The sequence below is a fragment of the Geotrypetes seraphini genome, chromosome 1, assembly GCF_902459505.1.
Source record: "Geotrypetes seraphini chromosome 1, aGeoSer1.1, whole genome shotgun sequence".
Taxonomy (NCBI): Eukaryota; Metazoa; Chordata; class Amphibia; order Gymnophiona; family Dermophiidae; genus Geotrypetes; species Geotrypetes seraphini.
This window is the reverse complement of record NC_047084.1, coordinates 89,161,857-89,185,549: the sequence shown is the minus strand read 5'-3', so window position 1 is coordinate 89,185,549 and position 23,693 is coordinate 89,161,857. Positions and strand designations below refer to the sequence as shown.

The window sequence follows — 23,693 nt, the reverse complement described above, 5'->3', positions numbered from 1 at the left end:
CACTCCATTTCTGCCAGACAGATGATGGTCCTCCTGGGCCACATGGCCTCGACGGTGCATGTGCTTCCCCTGGCACGACTCCACCTCAGGACACCTCAATGGACTCTGGCCAACCAATGGTCGCAGACCTCGAACCTTCTTTCTCATCCCATCTCTGTGACATCGTCTCTTCAGCAATCTCTACAATGGTGGTTGAACTCCTCAAATCTTTCCAGGGGCCTTCTTTTTCATCTGCCCCCGCATTCCATGACCATCACCACGGATGCCTCCCCTTATGCATGGGGAGCTCACCTGGGAGACCTACGCACCCAAGGTCTTTGGACCCCGCAGGAGCGTCTTCATCACATCAATTTCCTGGAACTACGAGCCATGTTCTATGCTCTCAAGGCCTTCCAGCACCTTCTTTGCCCTCAGGTTCTGCTCCTGTGCACGGACAACCAAGTTGCCATGTACTACATCAACAAACAGGGCGGCACCGGATCTCGCCTCCTTTGTCAGGAGGCTCTTCGCATTTGGACCTGGGCCACGGCCCGCAGTCTCTTCCTCAAGGCTGTCTACATCCAGGGCGAACAGAACTCCCTGGCCGACAATCTCAGCCGCATCCTTCAACCTCACGAGTGGACTTTGGACCCTCCCACGCTCCACTCCATCTTTGCTCGCTGGGGCACTCCGCAGGTGGACCTATTTGCAGCTCCTCACAACCATCAGCTGCCCCAGTTCTGCTCCAGACTCTTCTCTCCTCATCGTCTGGCCCCGGATGCATTCCTTCTCGACTGGACGGATCGGTTCCTCTATGCCTTTCCTCCTCTACCTCTGATGTTGCGGACTTTATCCAAACTCCGCAGGGACGGAGCCACCATGATCCTCATAGCTCCCCGGTGGCCTCGTCAACACTGGTTCTCCCTCCTGCTTCAGCTCAGCTCCAGGGATCCCATTCCTCTGCCTGTGTTTCCTACTCTACTTACACAGCAACATCAGTCTCTACTACATTCCAATCTGTCTTCGCTCCACCTGACAGCTTGGTTTCTCTCGGGCTGACCTCTTCAGGAAATCTGTCTCAGCCTGTCCGTCTCATTTTGGACGCCTCCAGGAAACCGACCACCCTCCAATGTTACCATCAGAAGTGGACCAGGTTCTCCTCTTGGTGCCTCCGTCATCATCACAATCCCACCTCTTTAGCGGTGGAAACTGTTCTGGACTACTTGCTCTCCCTGTCCAACGCAGGCCTCAAGTCTACCTCTATCAGAGTCCATCTCAGTGCCATCACGGCTTTTCATGAACCTGTCTTAGGAAAACCTCTCACGGCTCACCCTCTGGTTTCCCGATTCATGAGGGGCCTCTTCAACATCAAACCACCTCTGAAGCCTCCTCCGGTCGTCTGGGACCTGAATGTGGTTTTATCTGCCCTCATGAAACCTCCCTTTGAGCCGCTTGCCACAACTTCGCTCAAATTTCTGACATGGAAGGTTCTTTTCCTCATTGCCATCACCTCTGCCAGGAGGGTTAGTGAGCTTCATGCACTGGTTGCCGATCCACCGTTCACTATTTTTCACCATGACAAGGTGGTTCTGCGCACCCATCCAAAGTTCCTTCCAAAGGTGGTCTCAGCTTTTCACCTCAACCAGTCCATTGTGTTGCCTGTTTTCTTTCCGAAACCTCATTCACATCCCGGAGAACAGGCATTGCACAGTCTTGACTGCAAGCGTGCCCTGGCTTACTATCTTGATCGTACAAGGGCTCACCGCTTGTCCCCTCAGCTCTTCCTGACCTTCGACCCAAATCGTTTGGGTCGACCGGTCTCTAAACGGACGCTATCCAACTGGCTTGCAGCTTGCATCGCGTTCTGTTACGCTCGGGCCGGTCTGTCACTAGACGGCGCTGTCACAGCCCACAGGGTAAGAGCTATGGCCGCTTCTGTTGCTTTCCTCCGTTCCACACCCATTGAGGAAATCTGCAAGGCGGCCACCTGGTCCTCAGTTCACACATTCACTACTCACTACTGTCTGGATGCTTTCTCCAGACGGGATGGGCACTTCGGCCAATCTGTACTTCAGAATTTATTTTCCTAATGGCCAACCATCCCTCCTCCCTCTTTGTTAGCTTGGAGGTCACCCATGCGTAAAGAATATGCTGCCTGCTTGTCCTGGGATAAAGCACAGTTACTTACCGTAACAGGTGTTATCCAGGGACAGCAGGCAGATATTCTTACGTCCCACCCTCCTCCCCGGGTTGGCTTCTTAGCTGGCTTATACTAACTGGGGACCACGCTCTCCTCCGTCGGGCGGGAAGGCACTCGCGCACGCGCGGTGCGGCCAACTAGAACTTTCTAGTAAAAAGGTCCGTACCGTGGGCTCCGTCGGTGACGTCACCCATGCGTAAAGAATATCTGCCTGCTGTCCCTGGATAACACCTGTTACGGTAAGTAACTGTGCTAACTAGGCCAGTTACTGGGCAGACTTGTACGGTCTGTGTCTGTGCATGGCCGTTTGGAGGAGGATGGGCAGGGGAGGGCTTCAATGACTGGGAGGGTGTAGATGGGCTGGAGTAAGTCTTAACAGAGATTTCGGCAGTTGGAACCCAAGCACAGTACCGGGTAAAGCTTTGGATTCTCGCCCAGAAATAGCTAAGAAGAAAAAAAAAAAAAATTTAAATTGAATCAGGTTGGGCAGACTGGATGGACCATTCGGGTCTTTATCTGCCGTCATCTACTATGTTACTATGTTACTATGTTACAGGCCAGAAGGTCTGACTTCTGTGGTAAGTAAATTAATGGAAATGCTTTTAAAACAGAGAATGATCAAGTTTCTGGATTCCGGTGGATTACAGGACTGGAGGCAACATGGATTCACAACACAAAAGAAGCAATCTTCTTGGTCACCTCTCCCATCCGCAGATGATTTAGCCAATTTTTTTAGTTCCAAAGTATTATCTTTGAGATCTTCATTTTCATCTAGCCACTTGAATGTGGACTTAAACCTTAATCTTAATGATGAAGAAGAGGTTCATGCTGACCTGTATTGGTCTACTTTTGATAACCCAGAATGGCACAATTTTTCCAACTTATTTCATAAATATGCTCAATCATACTGCTAGCTTGATTCCTGCCCTCCAGATTTGATGGTTATTGCTCCCTCAAATTTTAAATTGAAGTTATTTGAATGGATTACCAACTCCCTGGATATAGGAAAATTTCCTTCAGATGCTGGTAATATAATAATTACCCCGATAATTAAAAATATTAAGGAATCTATTTCTCTGCTTACCAATTACAGACCAATAGCATCTATTCCCTTTTTTGTTAAAATCATGGAAGGTCTGGTTCATATCCAATTGACTAAACATCTCGAGCAACACACTCTACTCAATGATTCACAATCAGGATTTAGATCCTACTTCAGCACCAAAACGGTGATAGCTGCATTAATGGATTATTTAATAAGCCTAAGTAAAGGCAAAAGCGCACTAGTGCGCCAATTCGATCATAGTAGTGCCTTTGATCTAGTAGATCATCCTACTTTTATTAATTTGTTTGGATACTCTGGGCCTTCAAGGAAATGTTTACTCCTGGTTCAAAGGTTTTTTGGAGTCCAGATTGTACCAGGTTAGGTTTAGGACCCACCTCTCTTCAACCTGGAATAACCCATGTGGTTTTCCTCAGGGTTCTCCACTTTCACCTACACTATTCAATGTTTATCTTTCATCATTGGGCTCATGTTTGAGCAACCTGGATGTAGAACTGTTTAGTTACGCTGACGATATTACTATTGTCATACCTTTTACTTCAGCCCTATCCCAGATTACCACTAAAGTTGAAATTGTAATGAAACAGATGGATTCCTGGATGCAAAAATTTAAACTCAAACTAAACTCTGGCAAAACAAAGTTTTTCGTGGCGGCTGCTAGTAATATTTCTTCTGAACCTTCTATTAGGATAAATTCAACTCAGTATGTAAAATTTTGGAGTTATTTTAGACCAGCATCTTACAATGCATGCTCAGATAGATGCTGTAGTGCGTAAATGCCACTTCACATTATGGAAATTGCGAACAATTAGATCTTATTTTGAATTTACTGCTTTTAGATTACTAGTTCAGTCGTTACTACTGAGTCTTCTCGATTATTGTAATATTATCTATCTTACAGTCACCAAGAAAGAATTAGCAAGACTTACAATAATACAGAATACAGCGGTCAGAATGATTTATAGCCTGAAGAAATTTGATCATGTTACACCCTTTTATCGCGAATTGCATTGGCTGCCAATGGAGGCCCGGGTATCGTTTAAACGAGGCTGTTTCTGTTACAAGGCAGTTTATGGTACAGCTCCTTCTTACTTAATCAATAGATTTTCTTTAGCATCATACAGACATAGTAGCACTAGTCACCGTACATGAAGAAGGACAGTGCTACTTGAAAGGGTCCAGAGAAGAGCGACCAAAATGGTTAAGGGGCTGGAAGAGTTGCCTTAAAGTGAGAGATTAGAGAAACTGGGCCTCTTCTTCTTTGAAAAGAGGAGACTGAGAGGGGACATGATCGAAACATTCAAGAGAATGAAGGGAATAGACGTAGTAGATAAAGACAGGTTGTTCACTCTCTCCAAGGTAGAGAGAACAAGAGGTACTCTCTAAAGTTAAAAGGGGATAGATTCCGTACAAACGTAAGGAAGTTCTTCTTCACCCAGAGAGTGGTGGAAAACTGGAACGCTCTTCTGGAGGCTGTTATAGGGGGAAACACACTCCAGGGATTCAAGACAAAGTTAGACAAATTCCTGCTGAACCGGAATGTACACAGGTAGAGCTGGTCTCAGTTAAGGCACTGGTCTTTGACCTAAGGGCTGCCACATGAGCGGACTGCTGAGCACGATGGACCACTGGTCTGACCCAGCAGCGGCAATTCTTATGTTCTTGCAAAGCGTTCCAGAGCTTAACTATTCTCTGAGCGAAAAAATATTTCCTCCTATTGGTTTTAAAAGTATTTTCTTGGTTAAGTCCTGGGATGAAGGGGCAGGAGGCTTTGTGAAGGATGCAGGACTTCAGGTAAGGTGTCCTTTCAGGTGGAAGGAGAGTTATATCAAGTAGGTTCTTCAGGAGAGATCAAATTGGGGGGGGGGATGACTTTCTCCCCCCCCCCAACTGAAAGATGTTTTTGCAGGGGTGTACTGCAGCAGCAGCAATATTTCATACTACATTACATGTTGTGCCAGATAGCAAGGGATCATCCATGCTATCTGCTACTGCATGTAATGTGGTGTCCATGTATTAAGTGTGATAAATGCAGGCCATACAGACTTGCATTTACTGCATGCTAATTATTGCTCTTACCACTCAGTAAGTGTAAAGACTTTACTGTACTTTAGAAAACTTGCCCTGCAAATTACTGGCTGTCTAGTAAGTAAATAAGTATTTGTTCTCTTCTTTGGTGGGGAGAAAGGATTTTAGATTTAATTGCTTACATTTCTAAACTAAACCATTAGGTTTGTATACCGCACCATCTCCGCATGCGCAGAGCTCGGTAAATTCTAAATTTGAGTTCAAGGTAAGCTAGCTATAGTTTTTGCTTGAAGGTCTATAATCTAGGATTGACTTGTACAATTTTATCCTTGAATATTGTTTGTTTCTACCAGATTGAAATATTTTTCCCTCACTACTTAGGGCTCCTTTTAACGTGCGGAATACTGTGCGCTGATTTCTACGCACGCTAGACCTTAACGCCAGCATTGAGCTGACGTTAGTTCTAGAAGCGTAGCGTGGGTTTAGCACGCACTAAAATCCTGCATGCGCTGAAAACGCTTGCGCACCTTAGTAAAAGGAGCCCTTAGACTGGGGTTTCCATGGCAGTATACCCACAGGAAAGAGAAATACATGATAGCATCTAAATGTCTAATTTTGCTGTTTTCTTCTATCTTTGTTGTATTCCAGATAGCACTGCACTTTCTTCTCCAAATCCACATGCTTTTCAGATTAATTTCAATAGTTTGTACACTGCTCTGTCAGAGCAACAAAAGTCTGACCAGGCAACTCTCCTTTTATATACATTACTACATCAGAACAGCAATGTGAGGACATACATGTTGGCTCGTACAGATATGGAAAGCCTTGTAAGTATACTGGTGTACTTTTCATGTTTTCTTTTGGATTATTCAATGTTAAAATATCTCAAAGAGGTATGGACTTTCTTTAGAGAAAACTGATTGGACCTAGATAAGGATGGTAACATTTAGGAACAAATTCTATAAATGGCGTCCCGATTGTAGGCAGCGGTAGGAGCCCTACCGCTGTCTAACCTGTCAATCAGGACACACGTTTTCTAAAAAAAAACACGAGGCAGGCCACCTACATTGTAGGTGTCTGTCAAAGGTGCAGGGAGATGCGTCAGGACACTTAAGCTCTCCCAAGGCTGAGCATGGTTTCGCCCAGAAGTGGCCTTCGGTGTCTCCTTAGAGCTGTGATAGATGCCTGAAATGTAGGCCAGCCAAATGCTGACCTACATTTCAAAATAGATGCGGCCGCTGAGCTGATCGTGGCAAGGAAATCTCCCTGCCACGGTCAGCTGAGCAGCCTTAGCAGGGACCCCCCAACATCATGAAGTCAGCCAGCAGGAGGGATGCCCATTCTCTTCTGCCTCCACCTCCGAACGCCCCCACTTCCCGTGAATGTTCACAGCAGGAGGGATGCTCACTTCCTCCCGCCACCACCCCTGCACTCCCGTGAATGTCCACGGCAGGAGGGATGCTCACTCCCTCCCATTGCCACCCCCGAACCCCCCAAAGATTCCCCTGGCAGCAGAGATGCTCAATCCCTCCTGCCACACTCCCTTCCCCCAGCACAGCTCTAACTGGTGGACCCCATGGGGCCTTAGGTATCTGGCCGATTGGAGTATTAAGCCACTCCCACTGCATCCTAGGATGCACTGAGCAGGAGGCCTAAGACTCCGGTTGGCCTAGGTGCCTAAGGCCCTCCTTTGGGAGGAGCCTTAGGCATCTGGGCCAGTCGGAGCCTTAGGCTTCTCCCTGGTGCATCCTATTTGGAGTGGTGGGCCTACAGGCCGGAAAGTGTATGCATCCCTATACTGGATTTTTGCTTTAAAAGATACAAGAGTACTGGGGGGGGGGGGTGTTTCTGCTGGTTAGGGGGGTCTACAGGTGGGGGGGGGGCTCTGGACAGAGGGTATCATTGGGTGGGAGAGAGGGAGTTATGGAGGGGTGGCAACAGGAGGGAATGGACAACCCTCCTACCAAGGGGATTTGTCAGGTAGTTCGGGGGTAGCATTGGGAGGGAGTGAGCATCCCTTCTGCTGCAGACATTAGCGGAAGGGGGAATTCAGGTGTGGCAGCATGAGGGAGTGGGCATCCCTCCTGCAGGCCAACTTCACAAGGGGTTCCCTGCTGTGACCATTTAGCTAATCGTGGTAGGGAGATTTCCTTACCATGATCAGCAGATGGCAAGGAATCAGGCGCAATTCTCTAATCGGCGCCTGTGACATGGGTGCCGGTTAGAGAATCAGGGTGGTTAGATGGGGGTTAGATATCTGTCCATTAGGGCAGATGCGATTCTGTATAGAACGCCAGTCTGCAATTCTCAGCCACTTCTTAGGTGTCCTATATAGAATTTCCCCCTTAGTATCCAGTGAATCTTTTACTTGTATGTATTTTGGGAATATTTTGACTCCCAGCATTGTACAGAGATTTTTAAATTTGTTTTTATCCAAGGAAGTATGTGTTCATGCTTTTAAAATTAAATCTGAGATGTGGCTAAACTTATAAAGTTAAAATAACTCCAGATCAGTGGTTATCGACCCAGTCAGTTTTGTTTTCTGGATACCCACATACACATAAGATAAATCTGCAAGCATTGCCTGCATTATATGCAAATCTATCTTGTGCATATTCATTGTGGATATCCTGAAAACCTGACTTGGATGAGTGTGACCCGAGGACTGGGTTGAGAACCCCTGCTCCAAATGGTGATGGTTTAAGGCTTAGATCTTGGAACTCTTGTGGTTCACCAGCCAAAACAAAGAGGGTTTTGTGTTTGTCTTCATAAGAGGGCACTGCTGGCAGTTCCAGTTGCAGGTTCCAGTAAGAATTTTGAAATAAAAGTTGTTTACTCCCCTCTCAGCACAACAAAATAAGGGAAAAGGGGCAGAAGACCAAAGGATAAAGCTAGCAGATGCACCCTGTTCCCTCCTGAGAAGTGTATGAAGCACATTTGAGAAGGTACTGGATTGGATGGATCGCCATGTGATTGATTTCCAGAATTAGAAGAGTTTAAAAGTTTAGCAGCTAAGGAGGATTTGGCCACAATGTGAATATGAGAAAGCTCTGAGGGCCACCAAGATATTTTGAGCTTACACATATAAGCCTATACTAATTAAATACTCAAACTTCTTCATACCACTGCTATATACATGCATATAAATATGAGTCCTCCTTTGACCTGTCCTCTGCCTGTACGTATGACATACTTATACAGTATATGGTGCAGCAGAAGTAATAGGTCCTGGGCCTGCCCTATGCTGACCTATGGCAGTCATTTTTCTTTTTTTCAAACATTTAGTGCGCTGTCCAAGCGGTCAAGATTGAACATGATGTATTTGCAAGAGCAATTCAGCCAACTGTCTGAGGGCCACAATATAAGGAACATAATAGCCTTATGGGTCAGACCAATGATCCATTAAGCTCAGATCCCCATTGTCACCTACTTTTTTCAATATATACTTGATTTCCCTGGCTAACCTTTTGCAAAAACTTAAAGTCAAATTCAATATTTATGCTGATGGCATTACTGTGTTATTGCCTAGGGGGCTCATAATCGAAAGAGAAAAACGTACAAACACCAGCCTAAATCAGCACTTGGACGATCATCAGTCATAAACGTCCAAGTGCCAATAATAAAACCGGGTTTTGGACGTATTTATAAATGACCTAGGCCTTCATAGTGCCACTGAACAACCATAGCTAAACGGGGTGTGTCAGGAGGAGTGTCGAGGGCGGGATTTGGGTGGGACGTGGGCAGGCTTTGACTTGGTCGTACTGCATGTATAACCGAAAGTTATACAGCACAGGATCGACGGAACTTGGACGTTGTGACTTAGACCATTTAAAACATGGTCTAAGTCACAAAAACCCACCTAAAGTGACCAGATAAGCACTGCAAACACATAATACAGACCCCCACACACTACCCCAGTGATCACTGACCCCCCCATAAAAATAGTAATCACAAGTTGAAAATTGTGCCTCCAGAACATCATCGCCTGACATAGGAAAGCCTAGTCATGCTGCACATAGGCATCTTAAGCCATATTGGGGATGGGTTAGGGACCCAAGGAGAGGTGGACCCATGCCCATAAGCCCCTGTAATCACTGCATTGATATTGAAATATGAGCACTCCCCTATACACCCCAAAACCCTTTTTTACTGGCATATAAGTAGCTCCTACAGCCATAAGGGCTATTGGGGTCATAGATAAGTGGGTCTAGGGGATTCTGGAGGTTGTTTGGGGGCTCACCATGACCTATAAGGGAGCTGTAGTGAGATGAAGACATGGCAGCCTTTTTGTGAAGTTCACAGTAGTGCCCTGTAAGGTATCCCACTATTTAGGTGCCATGTCTGGGTGTTCAGTCCATCACTTTGCAGACCCCTCCCATGTCCAACAGGGCTTGTTCTAGGCTTTTTTGACTTGGACGAAAATGTGGTATAAAGATGGATGATTTAGTGACTTGGATGATCAAATCGCAGACGTATACTTAGATGATTTTCGAAATGAAAAAAAATTTGGACGTATTTTTTGAAAATGTGTCCTTGACTGTTTTTTACTTTGGACGACTTGCGTCTTAGACGAAAATGGACTTAGACGTTCCTTTCGATTATTTCCGAGGACGTAAAAGTCCAGATTGACGAAAGTTTGGCAAAGATACAACTTTGGATGTTTAGATTTAAACTTAACTCAGATAAAACAAATTTTTTTCTTGCCAGCCCTAATGATACCATTTTAAACAAACAAGTTTTAATCAATGATCAAACCTTTGAAATCGTCCCTTCCATTAGGGTTTTTGGGGTTACACTAGATAGACAGTTAATATTTGAGGATCTTAAGATAAAAAGATGCTTTATGATCCTCTGGAAACTCAGAACCATCAAAAGATACTTTGATTTTGTTTCTTTCAAAATTTTGGTACAGTCTCTAATTCTGTCTATCCTCGACTATTGTAATATTGTCTTTCTTGCATCATTTAAGAAAAATTTACAACGTATTTGATTAGTACAAAATATAACAGTGCACCTAATTTTTGGCTTGAAGAAATATGATCACATTAGCCCATTTTATCAGCAATTACATTGGTTGCCTTTTGAGGCACGTATTCTTTTTAAATTTGGTTGTCTTTGTTTTAAATCTCTTTTTGGTTTGGCTCCGGAATATCTAGCCTCTCAATTTAATTTTTATACCTCATTAAAAAAACACTCGTAATAAGTTTATGTTTATGTATCCTTCAGTTAAGAACTGTTGTTACAAGAAATTTTTGAACAGGACATTTGCCTTTCAACTAGGTAAACTGAATTCTTGGTTAAGCCCGCTTATTTGTCAAACAGATTCTTATAACGTTTTTAGAAAGTTTTAAAAAACACATTTGTTTGATAAGTTTGTTAAATAACTATGTATTTATCTTGTCATTCATTTTTATTAATTTGATGTACCTTTCACTTGATTGTACAGTTAGTTCTTCTTTGATGTTAACCGCCTGGAGCTTTGTGAATGGGCGATATACAAGAATAAATTGTTTATTATTATTATCTTCACAGTGGCCAAGCCATGTCACTAGTACCTGGCAAAAATCCAGATAGTAGCAACATTCCATGCTACCGATCCAGGGCAAGCAGTGGCTTCCATGTCTTTCTCAATTACAGACTATGGACTTTTCCTCCAGGAACTTGTCTAAACCTTTCTTAAAACCAGCTGTGTTAACTGCTCTTACGATAACCTCTAACAATGCATCCAGAGCTTAACTATTCTCTGCATGAAAAAATATTTTCTCCTATTGGTTTTAAAAGTATTTCCATGTAACTTCAAGTATCCCCTAGTCTTTATAATTTTTCATGGAATAAAAAATCAATCCACTTGTACCCATTCTACAACACTTAGGATTTTGTAGACTTCAATCATATCTCCCCTCAGCACTCTTTCTTCCATGCTGAAGAGCCCTAAAGAGTAATCTTTTTTCATACAAGAAGAGTTCCATCCCCTTTATCATCTTGGTCGCTCTTCTTTGAACTTTTTCTAGTGCCGCTATATCTTTGTTGAGATAAGGCAACCAGAACTGAACACAGTACTCAGGGTGAGGTCGCACCATGGAGCGATACAAAGGCCATTATAACATTCTTAGTTTTGTTAGCCACTTTTTACGTTGAATCAATTTTTATTTTCAAACAGAAAGCCAACCAACAAAATATCAACACCCAGAAAGCAATAGAAAGAAAACCAAATACAAAGCAAACAGATCCAACAATCCCAGCTCTAACCCTTCCCACCCCCAACCCCCTTGATCCAAGAATAAAGAAAAACCAAAATGCAGTAGGCTTGGACTCTTGATATCTAAACCCGAACCCCCCACCAAAAAAAAAAAGAATGAAAACAACACAAAGAAAAGTTTGTATCCTCTCACGCACCCCTGATGCCTCCGCGTGGACAATATAATTAACTCTGGCCCTGGAGAGGTTTACAAGGAATTCAAAATGTCACTTCCAGCCCTCGGTGATAGAGATTGGAGATAGGAGTCCCAAATCTGAAGAAACTGTCGCTTTAGTTGCAAGCTGTGACGCACATCTCTCCGTTCCAGCAGCAGCAGAGCATGCAAACGATTCCTCTAAGCCCAAAAGGAGGGCAAAGTGTCTCCGATCCATATAGAAAGAATCACCTTTTTAAAATATAATTCCTAACATCTTTATTGCTTTTTTGGCCACCGCTGCACATTGGGCCATTTACTTTACTAGATTCCTTCTATCCTTCAAACTACCTAGTGGAGATTTTAATCCTCTTCTGTTCTTCAAGAGCCACCCAACCCTTACCATTTTATTAAAGGGACAGCCCTCGTTCTCAACTCTTAGTAGTTGGCAGTAAATGATGTTACTTTCATCACATTCACATTGGTGGGTACTAGCTGCTACCTTTTTCTTTGTTTGACATGTGGTGGCTTTCAAAATATATTTTGATCATAAGGATTAATTGGTACAGTACTCCCCCGAAATTTGCGGTGGTTATGTTTGCAGAGTGACCGCAAATGTTGAAAAACCACAAATATTGGAAGAGTACTGTAATCGGCATGCCTCCTCCTCTCTTGCTTCATCCCAATTTTTTTTTTAAAAAGTTGCCTTCTACCGCCGGTCTCATGTGCCTCATCAGATCACAGAAGACACCAAAGTTTGATCTTGAGCATGGTGCTGAGTGCTGACCCTCAAGGTTTCCTCATGACCAGCCCCAGCAAAGGTGCCCTGATTGCCTTAGTCAGCGGCGTCTTCCGAAGATTGATGGTGGTGATTTTTTTGCTCAAAGTGTTGTGGAAGGGGGCGTGGGAGGCGCACGGCCAGGGAAGACCGCAGGTTGGGGAAGGGAAGGCTGGCTGAGCGTAGAGAGTTTTTCCATTGGTCAGTCATTTGTACCGCGAATGACTGAGTCCGTGAACCACAAATTCGCAGGGGTATACTGTATTCCTTTTTTGTCATTGATCTTCTAAAGCAACATTCAGTAATTGACATTATCATATGCTACTGTACTATGAACAACGAATATACATTATGTCTGCTTCCAAAGCATTTAATGAGCTGTATTTTTGAGAAAGTAAACTAATGAACATTTCATTTTTCCTAGGTTTTACCCATTCTTGAGATCTTGTATCATGTAGAAGAAAGAAATTCACACCATGTTTACATGGCACTTATCATTTTATTAATCCTCACGGAGGATGATAGCTTCAATCGATCCATTCATGAAGTGGTAAGCTGTATAAATCTTTGACATTTAAGTAAAAGTCCATAAAAACCAATCATGTTTGTATCTTTGTGGTATTGTTAATGACGATGTTTAAAGTAATCATATATTAAGGAATAAGAATTGCCATACTGGGACAGACTGAATGTCCATCAAGCCCAGTATTCTGTTTCCAGTAGTGGCCAACACAGATCCCAAGTAATAAAACAGATTTTATGCTGCTTATCCTAAGAATAAGCAGTGGATTTCCCAAAGCCATTCTTACTAATGGCCTATGAACTGACTTCCCTTTTAGGAATTTATCCAAACCTTTTTTTTTTTTTTTAACCCTGCTAAGCTAACATATTTTGGCACATTGTCTGGCAACGAATTCCAGAGTTTAATCATGTGTGTCTTGTATCTGTGGCTTTCACTTGCGAGTCCAGTTATATAAACTTAAGTATCTTTGATTATTGTAACATTATTTTCTTGGAAACCTATAAGAAAACTTTTAAAAGACTTTGAGTGATACAAAATTCAGCAGTGCGGTTGATTTTTGATTTGAAAAAATGGGCGCACATTAGTCCTTATTACCAAAAATTACACTGGTTGCCGATGGAGGCAAGAGTCCTGTTTAAATTTGCCTGTATTTGTTTTAAATCACTATTTGGTATGTCTCCAGTCTACCTGGTTTCCCATTTTCTCCTGGATTGTTCCAACAAGTCCACATGTAGGGTTCATTTATTTGCATATCTAACAGTAAAAGCCTATCACTTTAAGACATTTCTTGCTTTTCAGGCAGGTAAAATGAACGATTGGCTTGGTAAAATTATTCCATGTGTTTCATCTTACCACTCCTTCAGAAAATTAGTAAAGAGCAGTTATTTGATAGATTTGTAACCTAAGTTTTTTACTGTTCTAGCTTATTTGCTTTGCTTAGTATGTATTTCTTATGATTTGTATATGTCGCTGACTGTTCAGTTTCTCTTGCTGTAAACCACCTTGAACTATTGTGGTCTGGCGGTTTCCGCTATAATAAAACCCTTACCAGATATGCGCAGTTCAAACGCTGTGATTTCTGCGTCCTTGATGTGTGCCTCTGTGTCAGACATGCGCAGTAGAAGAAACGATGGCTCCTATTGCGCATGTGGAGGCACCTTAACTACGGAGGCAGTGACCACGGAGGCGACTCCCGCCCTCACTCCGTCTAACACAGGTCCCCCAGCTACTAATCTGCGGCCTGCGGTCTGGCCGGCTCCCTTACTGAAGTTTCTCTTCAGTCCGTTACTGCCGCCGTGGCTCCTCTCACGAGCTGCACCTGCATTGGAAACCTCTCTGATGTCACATCAGAGAGAAGGCTTTCCGATGCATGCGCGGATCGTGAGAGGCACGGCGGCGCCGGCGGCTTTGAACTCAAAAATAACTTTGGCAAGGGAGCCGGCCAGAAATGACGAAGAGAAATGCTGCTACCCTGCTGCACAGGGAAGGGGGGAAATGCTGCTGCTGCACAGGGAAGTGGGGGGGAATGCTGCTGCTGCACAGGGAAGTTGGGGGGAATGCTGCTGCTGCACAGGGAAGGGGGAATGCAGCTGCTGCTGCACAGGGAAGTGGGGGGGATGCTGCTGCTGCTGCTGCATTGAGAATTGGGGGGGAGAGGGAAAGGGGGCCAGGGAGGAATCTTGGTTTGCTTTGGGGGGGAGACAGAAGGGGGCCATGGAGAGAGACAGAAAGACAGGCAGGCAGTGCATGAGAACGAAAGACAGACAGAGAAAGACAGCGGACAGAGAGAGAGACAGAAAGAAAGGAAGAAAGAGACAGGGGCAGGGAGAAACACAGAAAGAAAGAAGGACAGACAGACAGACAGACATATATTCTAGCACCCATTAATATAACGGGCTTAAACACTAGTATAAGAATAAAGTTGTTATTATTATTATCCACATACCCATCACCCCACAAACCAGGAAAGTGACGCTCATAACAATGCCCGTAGTTGGGAAATATGAGGCTGTCATAATGGAGATGAGAGGTAACGTGGCCAAATTTAGATCATTATGGATGCCCATGCAAGAGTTTGCAGATAATAGTTGAATTATAGTGAAAGAATAGAGATATATGCATTAGAACAGTGGTTCCCAACCCTGTCCTGGAGGACCACATGAAAAGGGGCACACACTAGACCTCATTAGTTTCCTTGACCTTATCGCTTACAAAACTTCAGCTGATGACATCCGCTGGGATCATGTCCCCTGGTCCGACCACTTCTTAGGGGCTTTCTGTCTCCCCATCTTCATGTCGCACCTTGGGGCTCCACCCCGCAGTTCCAATTCCATTACCTACCGAAAAAAAAATTATGAGCGATCTGTTCTGGTCTAAATTTCTCAACCTATTCTCCTCCGCTCCTAAGCCTGCAGACTCAGAAGCTAATTGGCATAACTGGGTTGCTCTCTCTGAGTCCACCTACCACTCCCTCGCCCCTCTCTCCATTAAATCCATCTCCTACTCCCGCAACGCCCCTTGGTACCTCCCATATCACAGAGAACTAAAGCAAAAATGTCGAGCCCTGGAGCAGATCTGGAAAAAATCTAAATCCCCTATAGATAGACAGTCCTGGAGAGTCAATATTAAGCTGTACAATACAGTGCTAAAAAAAGCTAGGAAGAATTTCTACAGTGAAAAAATCTCCAGATTCAACAACCAGAGCAGTACACTATTTAATATCTGGCGCTCCTTAACCTCCAAAAAAGACCCCACCTCGCTCCCCAAATTCTTCCACGAAAAGGTCTCTACCCTGAGATGCTCCTTCCCACCTTCAGTCTCCTACAACTCCCTAATACCCACCGACTCCAGTTCTTCCCAAATGGTCTCCAACCCTATCCCAGCCGACAGATCCTGGACTACCTTTGAATCCCTGGTTTTCAAACTCTGCCTCAAACTGAAATCCTGCAACTGTTCCTTGGACCCATTCCCCTCCTACCTATATGAGAAAATTCCCGCATTGGCCATCTCTGCTATTACAAAACTCATAAACTCCACCCTACATTCGGGCCTTTTTTCCCCAGAAATGGGTCATATTGCCTTGACCCCTCTACTGAAAAAATCTGACCTAGACCCTTCCACGCCATCCAGCTATTGCTCAATAGCAAATATTCCTCTCTTAACCAAGATGCTAGAGTCTATCTTATCTACCCAACTCTCATCATACTTAGAGAGATTCTCTATTCTTCTTCCTTACCAATATGGCTTTCGTCCCAACTTCAGCACCGAATCCCTATTGACCTCCTTGATCTCAAAGGTTCAACAACTTCATTCTCGAAATAAGTTTTCCGTTCTCTTACAATTCGACCTTTCCGCCGCTTTCGACGTTGTCCATCATGATATTCTCGTTTACCAACTCTCTGATAGGTATTAACTCCACAGTCCTTGACTGGTTCTCAAAATTCCTACGTTCTCGTTCTTACGCTGTTAACATGAATGGCACCTCATCCTCCCCCTGGAAACCGATATGTGGAGTCCCGCAAGGTTCACCTCTATCTCCCATCCTTTTCAACATTTATATGACCTCCCTAAAACTCCTCCACCTATCCCCCTTTGAAACAATTTACACTTATGCTGATGACATCCTCGTCCTCTTCGAGACTGATTCGAACCTCACCAATCTTTCTGAGAACATAGCCTCCTGTATAATGAATCTCCAATCCTGGGCCCGTATTGTTCAAATGAAACTAAACGAGTCCAAAACAAGACTCCTTTGGCTTGGTCCAAAACTTAACCAACTACCCTCCTCCTTCTCTCTGCCCTCTGGCTCCACTCTGCAGCTTGAGTTCTCAAGCAATGTTCTAGGCATCATTATTGATTCTACATTGTCCTTCAACGACCACCTCAATTCCTTGGTAAAAAAATGCTTTTTCAGCCTTCACATGCTGAGGAAAGTTAGATCTTGTTTCTATCAAAATCACTTTACCGTCCTTGTCCAATCCATCATCCTTTCCAGATTGGACTATTGCAACTCTATTTATTTAAGCCAGGGGTGTCCAATGTCGGTCCTCGAGGGCCGCAATCCAGTCGGGTTTTCAGGATTTCCCCAATGAATATGCATGAGATCTATTAGCATACAATGAAAGCAGTGCATGTATATAGATCTCATGCATATTTATTGGGAAAATCCTGAAAACCCGACTGGATTGCGGCCCTCGAGGACCGACATTGGACACCCCTGATTTAAGCCTAACTAAGAAAAACCTCCATAGACTCCAGCGGATTCAGAATGCCGCGGCCACGCTGATTTTCGCAAAAAGTAAATTTGACCATGTCTCTCCGCTTCTGTCCAATCTTCACTGGCTACCGATAATCGCCAGGGTCCACTTCAAATGCGCCTGTCTAGCTTTCAAAATCCTACATGGGATCCTCCCTCCATGTATCCCTCTTTCTTGTAACTTCTCAAACCCTAATACCACCAAATCCACCCACAAATTAAAACTATCCTTCCCCTCATTAAGAGGCATCTCCCATAAAGGAAAACTAGGGACCTCCCTTCCCTTCAGAATCCCCAAGCTCTGGAACAACATTTCCTCCCCTCTTCGGAACCTGAGTTCCCTCCAACTTTTCCGCAAATATCTGAAGACCTGGCTATTCTCAAAAATCTGATACTTTTTCCATCTCTGGCATTCTAAGCCCTCAAAAAACTCTTCATACTTGGTCCTCTAACCCTTCACTGTAGTTCCTTTTTATCCCATCTCTTGTAAACCTCTACCTTTCATTGTAGTTCCTTTCTATCCCATCTCCTATAAACCGTGCCGAGCTCTACGAATGTGGAGATGATGCGGTATACAAACCTATGGTTTAGTTTAGGACCACCAGGCCAATCAGGTTTTCAGGCTATCCCTAATGAATATGCATGGAGCAGATTTGCATGCCTATCACTTCATTATATGCAAATCTCTCTCATGCATATTCATTAGGGCTAGTCTGAAAACCCGATTGGCCTGGTGGTCCTCCAGGACAGGGTTGGGAACCACTGCATTAGAGAATGACAGGGAGACTATTTACCGCGGTAAACCGTGGGTCACTGCAGTAAATCCGCAGGAATGGAGACATTTGCAACTGGTTTACCGCAGTAATGGTGACAAGACCTTTTACCGCCCCGTGGGAGCGGTGAAAAGTCTTACTCCTGTGGTAAAAAAAAAAAATTGCACCCGTGTCAGACTCGGCATTGTCTCCCCAGCTCCTCTTGCGCCTATTTTACCTTCAGGAGCCAGCCATGCCACGATGAAGACAGAAGGAACCTAAAACCAAAGCTTGAGACCAATGTGATTTGAAGAATAAAATTACCAGACAACAAAAAGAAAAAAAATTTATTTTATATTTTGTGATTAGAATATTTCAGATTTGAAATATGTATCCTGCTAGAGCTGGTATTAGACATAACTGGGAACCACAAAGTCCAGGCTGTGCTTCTTTAGCTTCCATCTGGCTTAGGGCTCTCTCTCTGACCAGGGGGCAGTTGCCTTAGTTGCACTCCCCTAACATTATTCTTGCCATGTGTGACTAAAGTATTCTGTTAGCTTGATTTTTCTTTGTAGGATTCTGTAGTAGTATGGTTTGTTCAGTTTTCACAGTAGTGAAGGGAATATTTGTGAAAGGGAGGGGAGATGGGTTTTGTTGAACCTTGCTCTGTTTTGTTTGTGTTTATAAAATAACAATTGTCAGAGGAGAAGCTTCCGCCCACACCTACGCGACTGCAGAGCGGCATAGGCAGGTTTCGCCGGCATCAGTTTCTTTTCTAAAGCGCTGCAAAGGTAAATGGGAGAAAGGGAGGGAGATAGATTTGACTGGAGGGAGAGAGGGAGGGAGCTGCATGCACAGTCGGTGTCAGCACGCCTTCCCTCCCTTAAATTTCTTTACGCTGCGAAGGTAAGGGGGAGGGAGGGAGATTCTTGGGCTGCTGAAGGGCGGTGAGGAGGTGAGAGGGAAGGATGGATGCTACGGGGATGGGGCGGTAAAGGGGACGGCGGGGACGGGGATGGGGTGGTGAAGGGGACGGGGTGGTGGAGGGGACGGTGGTCCGGTGACGGGGCAGATTTTTTTTTCCCTGTGTCATTCTCTAATATGCATGTAGATGTGGCTGGATGTTGGTTTTTCACCCTCTACAAATGGGATTGGTGGGGGGAGTTTCATTTCATTTCAAGGATTTCGTCTTTTAATATCCTAAGCTTTGTGTGACCAGAGAATTGGATAGAGGATGTGCACTAGATGTGGTGTATTTAGATTTTAGCAAAGCCTTTGACAGTGTTCCACACAGATTTCTAATAAATAAACTGAGTACCTATGGGATGGGTCCCAAAGTGACAGACTGGGTCAGGAACTGGTTGAGTGGAGGCGACAGAGGGTAGTGATCAATGGAGATCGCTCTGAGGAAAGGGATGTTACTAGTGGTGTGCCTCAAGGTTCTGTTCTTGGGCCAGTTCTTTTAACTTTTTTATAAATGATATTGCTGAAGGGTTGCTGAGTAAGATTTGCCTCTTTGCAGATGATTCCAAAATCTGCAATAGAGTAAACACGCTGGATTGTGTGAATAACATGAAGAAAGACCTGGCGAAGCTTGAAAAATGGTCTGAAATTTGGTAGCTAAAATTTAATGCTAAGAAATGCAAGGTCATGCATTTGGGCTGCAAAAACCAGAGAGAACGGTACAGTTTAGGGGGTGAAGAACTTATGTGCAGGACAGAAGAGCGGGACTTGGGTATGATTGTATGTGATGATGATCTTAAGGTAGCCAAACAGGTTGAAAAGATGACGGCGAAAGCTAGAAGGATGCTAGGCTGCATAGGGAGAGGTATGGCCAGTAGGAAAAAGGAGGTATCGATAGCTTTGTATAAGACTCTGGTGCAACTTCATTTAGAATATTGTGTACAATTCTGGAGGCCGCACCTTCAAAAAGATATAAAAAGGATGGAGTCGATCCAGTGGAAGGCTACTAAAATGCTGTGTGGTCTTCGTGATAAGGCGTATGGGGACAGACTTAAAAATCTCAATCTGTATACTTTGGAGGAAAAGTGAGAGAGGAGAGATAATAGAGTCGTTTAAATACCTACGTAATATAAATGTGCATGAGGGGGTCACATGATGCTGAGTTAGAGAGCAGAAGTGTGCCTCGAGCTCCTGATCCCCGCTCTCTTCATCGGCAATTTGACTGCTTGTATTTTGCCAATTTCCACTGCAATTCTCATCTTGAGGCAGTGTATCGGGTGCCCCTTCGGATTCCTGCCTGCGTTGCGGTTATGGCCTCAAAAACTTTGCGAAAAGACAGAGAGAAAGTGAATACTGCGGAGCCTAAGATGGCGGAGGGGGATGGCCCGGAGGGCCCTACCATGAGCTCTGTCTGGCTACAGGAGATTGTCGTGGAGGTGAAAGGAGCAATAAAATCATCCTTGGATCAGCGACTGTAAACTGTCACCAATAAACTTGATGTTATGGATGGGCGCCTTGAATCTTTAACGGGAGAGTTTACCGCCTGCTGCTAGAGCGTATCTGTGCTGGAAGACAATGTCTCTCAGGTGACCAGCGTGCAGACAGAGATGCAGACCCGGCTTCGTGCTCTGGAGGATAAGGTTGATGATATAGAAAATCGCTCCCGCTGGTGGGCTTACCGGAGTCTATCTCAGCAGCCGAGCTCCGTGGGTTCTTGGAACGCTGGATAGTGGACACCCTGGATCTGCGCTCAGAGGCAGGACCGGTGAAGACTGAGTGTGCCCACCGGCTAGGGCCCCAGTGTGCCTCGAAAGAGAAGCCACCAGTGGTAATCTACAAGCTCCTAAACTATGTTCATAAGATGGAAATCCTGCAGGATACTGAGGGAGTTTAGAGAGGATCTGGATGGTTCTCTTTGTTTGTTTTGCTGCCCCCTCAATTTTGTAATTTTACTGATATGTTCATCGCTTAGAATTTTGAATAAGTGATTAATCAAATTTATAATAAACTTGAAACTTGACTTAAAGATTGTAGTGATTGTTACTCTTTTCAAAACCCAAGATGCCTACGATGGTCTCCACGAAACACTAAGGCATGGGAAATGTTTCAACGCTAGTGCACAAAAGAGAAGTTGGAACTGTTTAGTGCTCCAATCCCTGTGGTAATAGCTTTCCTCCTAGCAGGTCTTGACCAAGGCCTAGCAGTGGCATGACTCTGGGTCCAAATGGTAGGCCTCTCATGCTTCAGAGATTGTGGACGCAAGGCTGTCCTTGCTTCTCATCTGGACATAGCCAGATTCCTAAAGGGGGCACTAAGGATCAGACCATTGGTAAAACAATCATTTCTGTCATGGAACCTTAATGTGGTTTTGCATGTCTCAGTCAGGCTCCATATGAGCCTATTCAAGAGGTGTTCTTATTGGATCTTATTGTCAAGATCATTTTCCTCATGACTATTATGTCAGTGAGATGAGTCATGCGGGAAGCCCTTCCTCAAGATCACAGAGGAGGGAGTTTCCTTACACTCGATCCTGTCCTTTTTTTCCAAAGATCATTTCAGCATTTGATGTCAATCAAGAGGTAAGATTGCCAGCATTCCAAACCACAGGGTCAAATAAAAAGGACAGAATTTTGAGAAAGCTGGATGTGAGGAGAGTCCTATGTTATCTAGAGGTCATCAACGAGTCTGACTGTTGAACCATCTATTTGTCCTCGGCAATCAGGCTAAACATGGTAGATGAAGGTCTAAGACTACCGTTTCAAGATGGGTACAGATGACTATCTCATTAGCATATATTGCCTTTGGCAAGCAATTGCCAATTTCCTTGAAAGCACTTTTCACAAGAATCATGGATTCTTCATGGGCGGAAGCTCGGGTGATTTCATCTGGGGAGATTTATAGGGACTTGGCCCACTCTGCAAACATTCTCCAAGTTCTACAGAGTGGACATGGCAGCATGTAAGGGCACTGTCTTTGGGTCCTCAGTGTTACAAGCAGGCGCAAAGGTCCTGCCCTAGATTTCTGGAACTGCTTTTGTTCGTCCCTACTGTCCAGAATGATACACCTGTTGCACTAGAAAAAGAGATTAGGTTCTTTCCTTGCTAATATCTTTTCTAGTAGATAGGTGTGTCATTCTGGAACCCCGCCCTGTCAGTATTTACTTCACCTGCTTAATGTCTTAATGAGGAAGTTCGAGTCAAAACTGAGATTTTAATGTCAGACCTTAAGGATATGAGGAATAGTCTATTGCTATAACACACTGTGGGAATGTTTGAGCTCCATAAATGTTTGATTGATATCATTATTTTGATGTTTTAATTGTTCAATTAAAATGTTTAACATGTTTGTTATACTTTCAGAGCAGATCAGATTTGTAGATCAGGGAGTTATCCTGTACCCCTCCTTCTTATGTGTTCCTATATAGGGCTATTATGCCTGCTTCGCTACAAACTGAAGGGAGACAGCAGAGCACTCTGAAGAAGGAGGAGTTGAAAACCTGGAATAGATTCTTTCTGCATGGCTCGGGAAAATGGGGAGAGAATACTGTAGAAACGTAGAAATATGATGGCAGATAAAGGCCAAATGGCCCATCTAGTCTGCCCATCCGCAGTAACCATTATCTCCTTCTCTCTCCAAGAGATCCCACGTGCCTATCCCAGACCCTTTTGAATTCAGACAGAATAACACACCTATTTACTAGAAAAGATTAGCAAGATAAGAACCTAATCTTTTTTTTTCTAATGCGTTCCTAGGGTTGATCACTCCTATGCTGTAGTATCCAAAAATAAGAAAACAAGATTGCATTCTGTTGTTATTTCAGCTTTTGAACAGGTAGCAAGCAGAATCGATAGTCTGGAGCGTTGGTGTCACAGCCCTGAAGCAGTAGCTTAAAAGCCAAGAAACGATCGTTGGCCTGGCTCTTTCCTAACTAGCTTGTTTTTTCTAGTTAGTTTTAACTATTTTCAGGCTCCCACCTGCCAGTAAGAAGTTATATGTGAAAGTTTTTTGCCAGAGATGCTTGGGTGAAAGAGAGTGGGAACACCTCTCCGTGTCTGAGGCTTTTTTTCGCCTTAAAATACTTTTTCTGGCGTTGGTGTGTACTGATCAAATGGAGTGATTTGTTTTCTGGTTTATTGTAGCTTTTGAACACTTGCACAAACTGATGCATATTGGAACCAAACTTCTAAAGCACTTCTTGTTTTCTAGTTCAATGTCTAGTCTTAGTCATAATGTCTTTTTGGATCCCTTTCAATCTGGCTTTAAAATATGCATTCAACTGAAATCGCCTTTAAGATTTACAATGGCATTTTAATGACTAGAAGTAAAAGGAGCACGCAGAACTAACCATTTTGATTCTTCTTGATTTCTCATCTGCTTTCAATACTATTGATCACCAAACACTTCTCTGCTGTTAGAGCTCTGTTGTTATTTTTGGCACTACTTCTAGCTTCCCAAGTTTATTTTATAGTATTCTTTCAGGGATATAGTATTCTTTCAGGGTTTATCAGTGTTGTTTTTAAGTTATTTTTTTGTTTCGAGCTCTATCTTTATGGAGATGATGCGGTTTACAAACTTAAGGTTTAGTTTAGTTTCCCTGTCTCTGTTTTCATTTGGTCAGATGACTTTGTTTTGTCATTGTTTTTAATATGAAATTCAGGGTTACCATGTCTATGGTGAATATTCAGATTTATATTTGGAATTGTTCTGTAAGAATGCATATGGATAATAATAATAATAATTTTTATTCTTATATACCACCA

At 43.8% G+C, this 23,693-nt stretch overlaps 1 protein-coding gene across 3 annotated transcripts in view; it reads left to right on the top strand.

Annotated features, from left to right (window-relative positions):
• Positions 1 to 23,693, top strand: part of DYM (dymeclin) — a 685,706-nt gene that overhangs the window by 297,824 nt on the left and 364,189 nt on the right. For all 3 annotated transcript variants that reach the window (XM_033934792.1, XM_033934784.1, XM_033934800.1), the window contains exons 10-11: positions 5,919 to 6,097; positions 12,865 to 12,990. In XM_033934792.1, the coding sequence (XP_033790683.1) occupies positions 5,919 to 6,097; positions 12,865 to 12,990 (305 nt within the window). The remainder of the gene's footprint in view (positions 1 to 5,918; positions 6,098 to 12,864; positions 12,991 to 23,693) is intronic.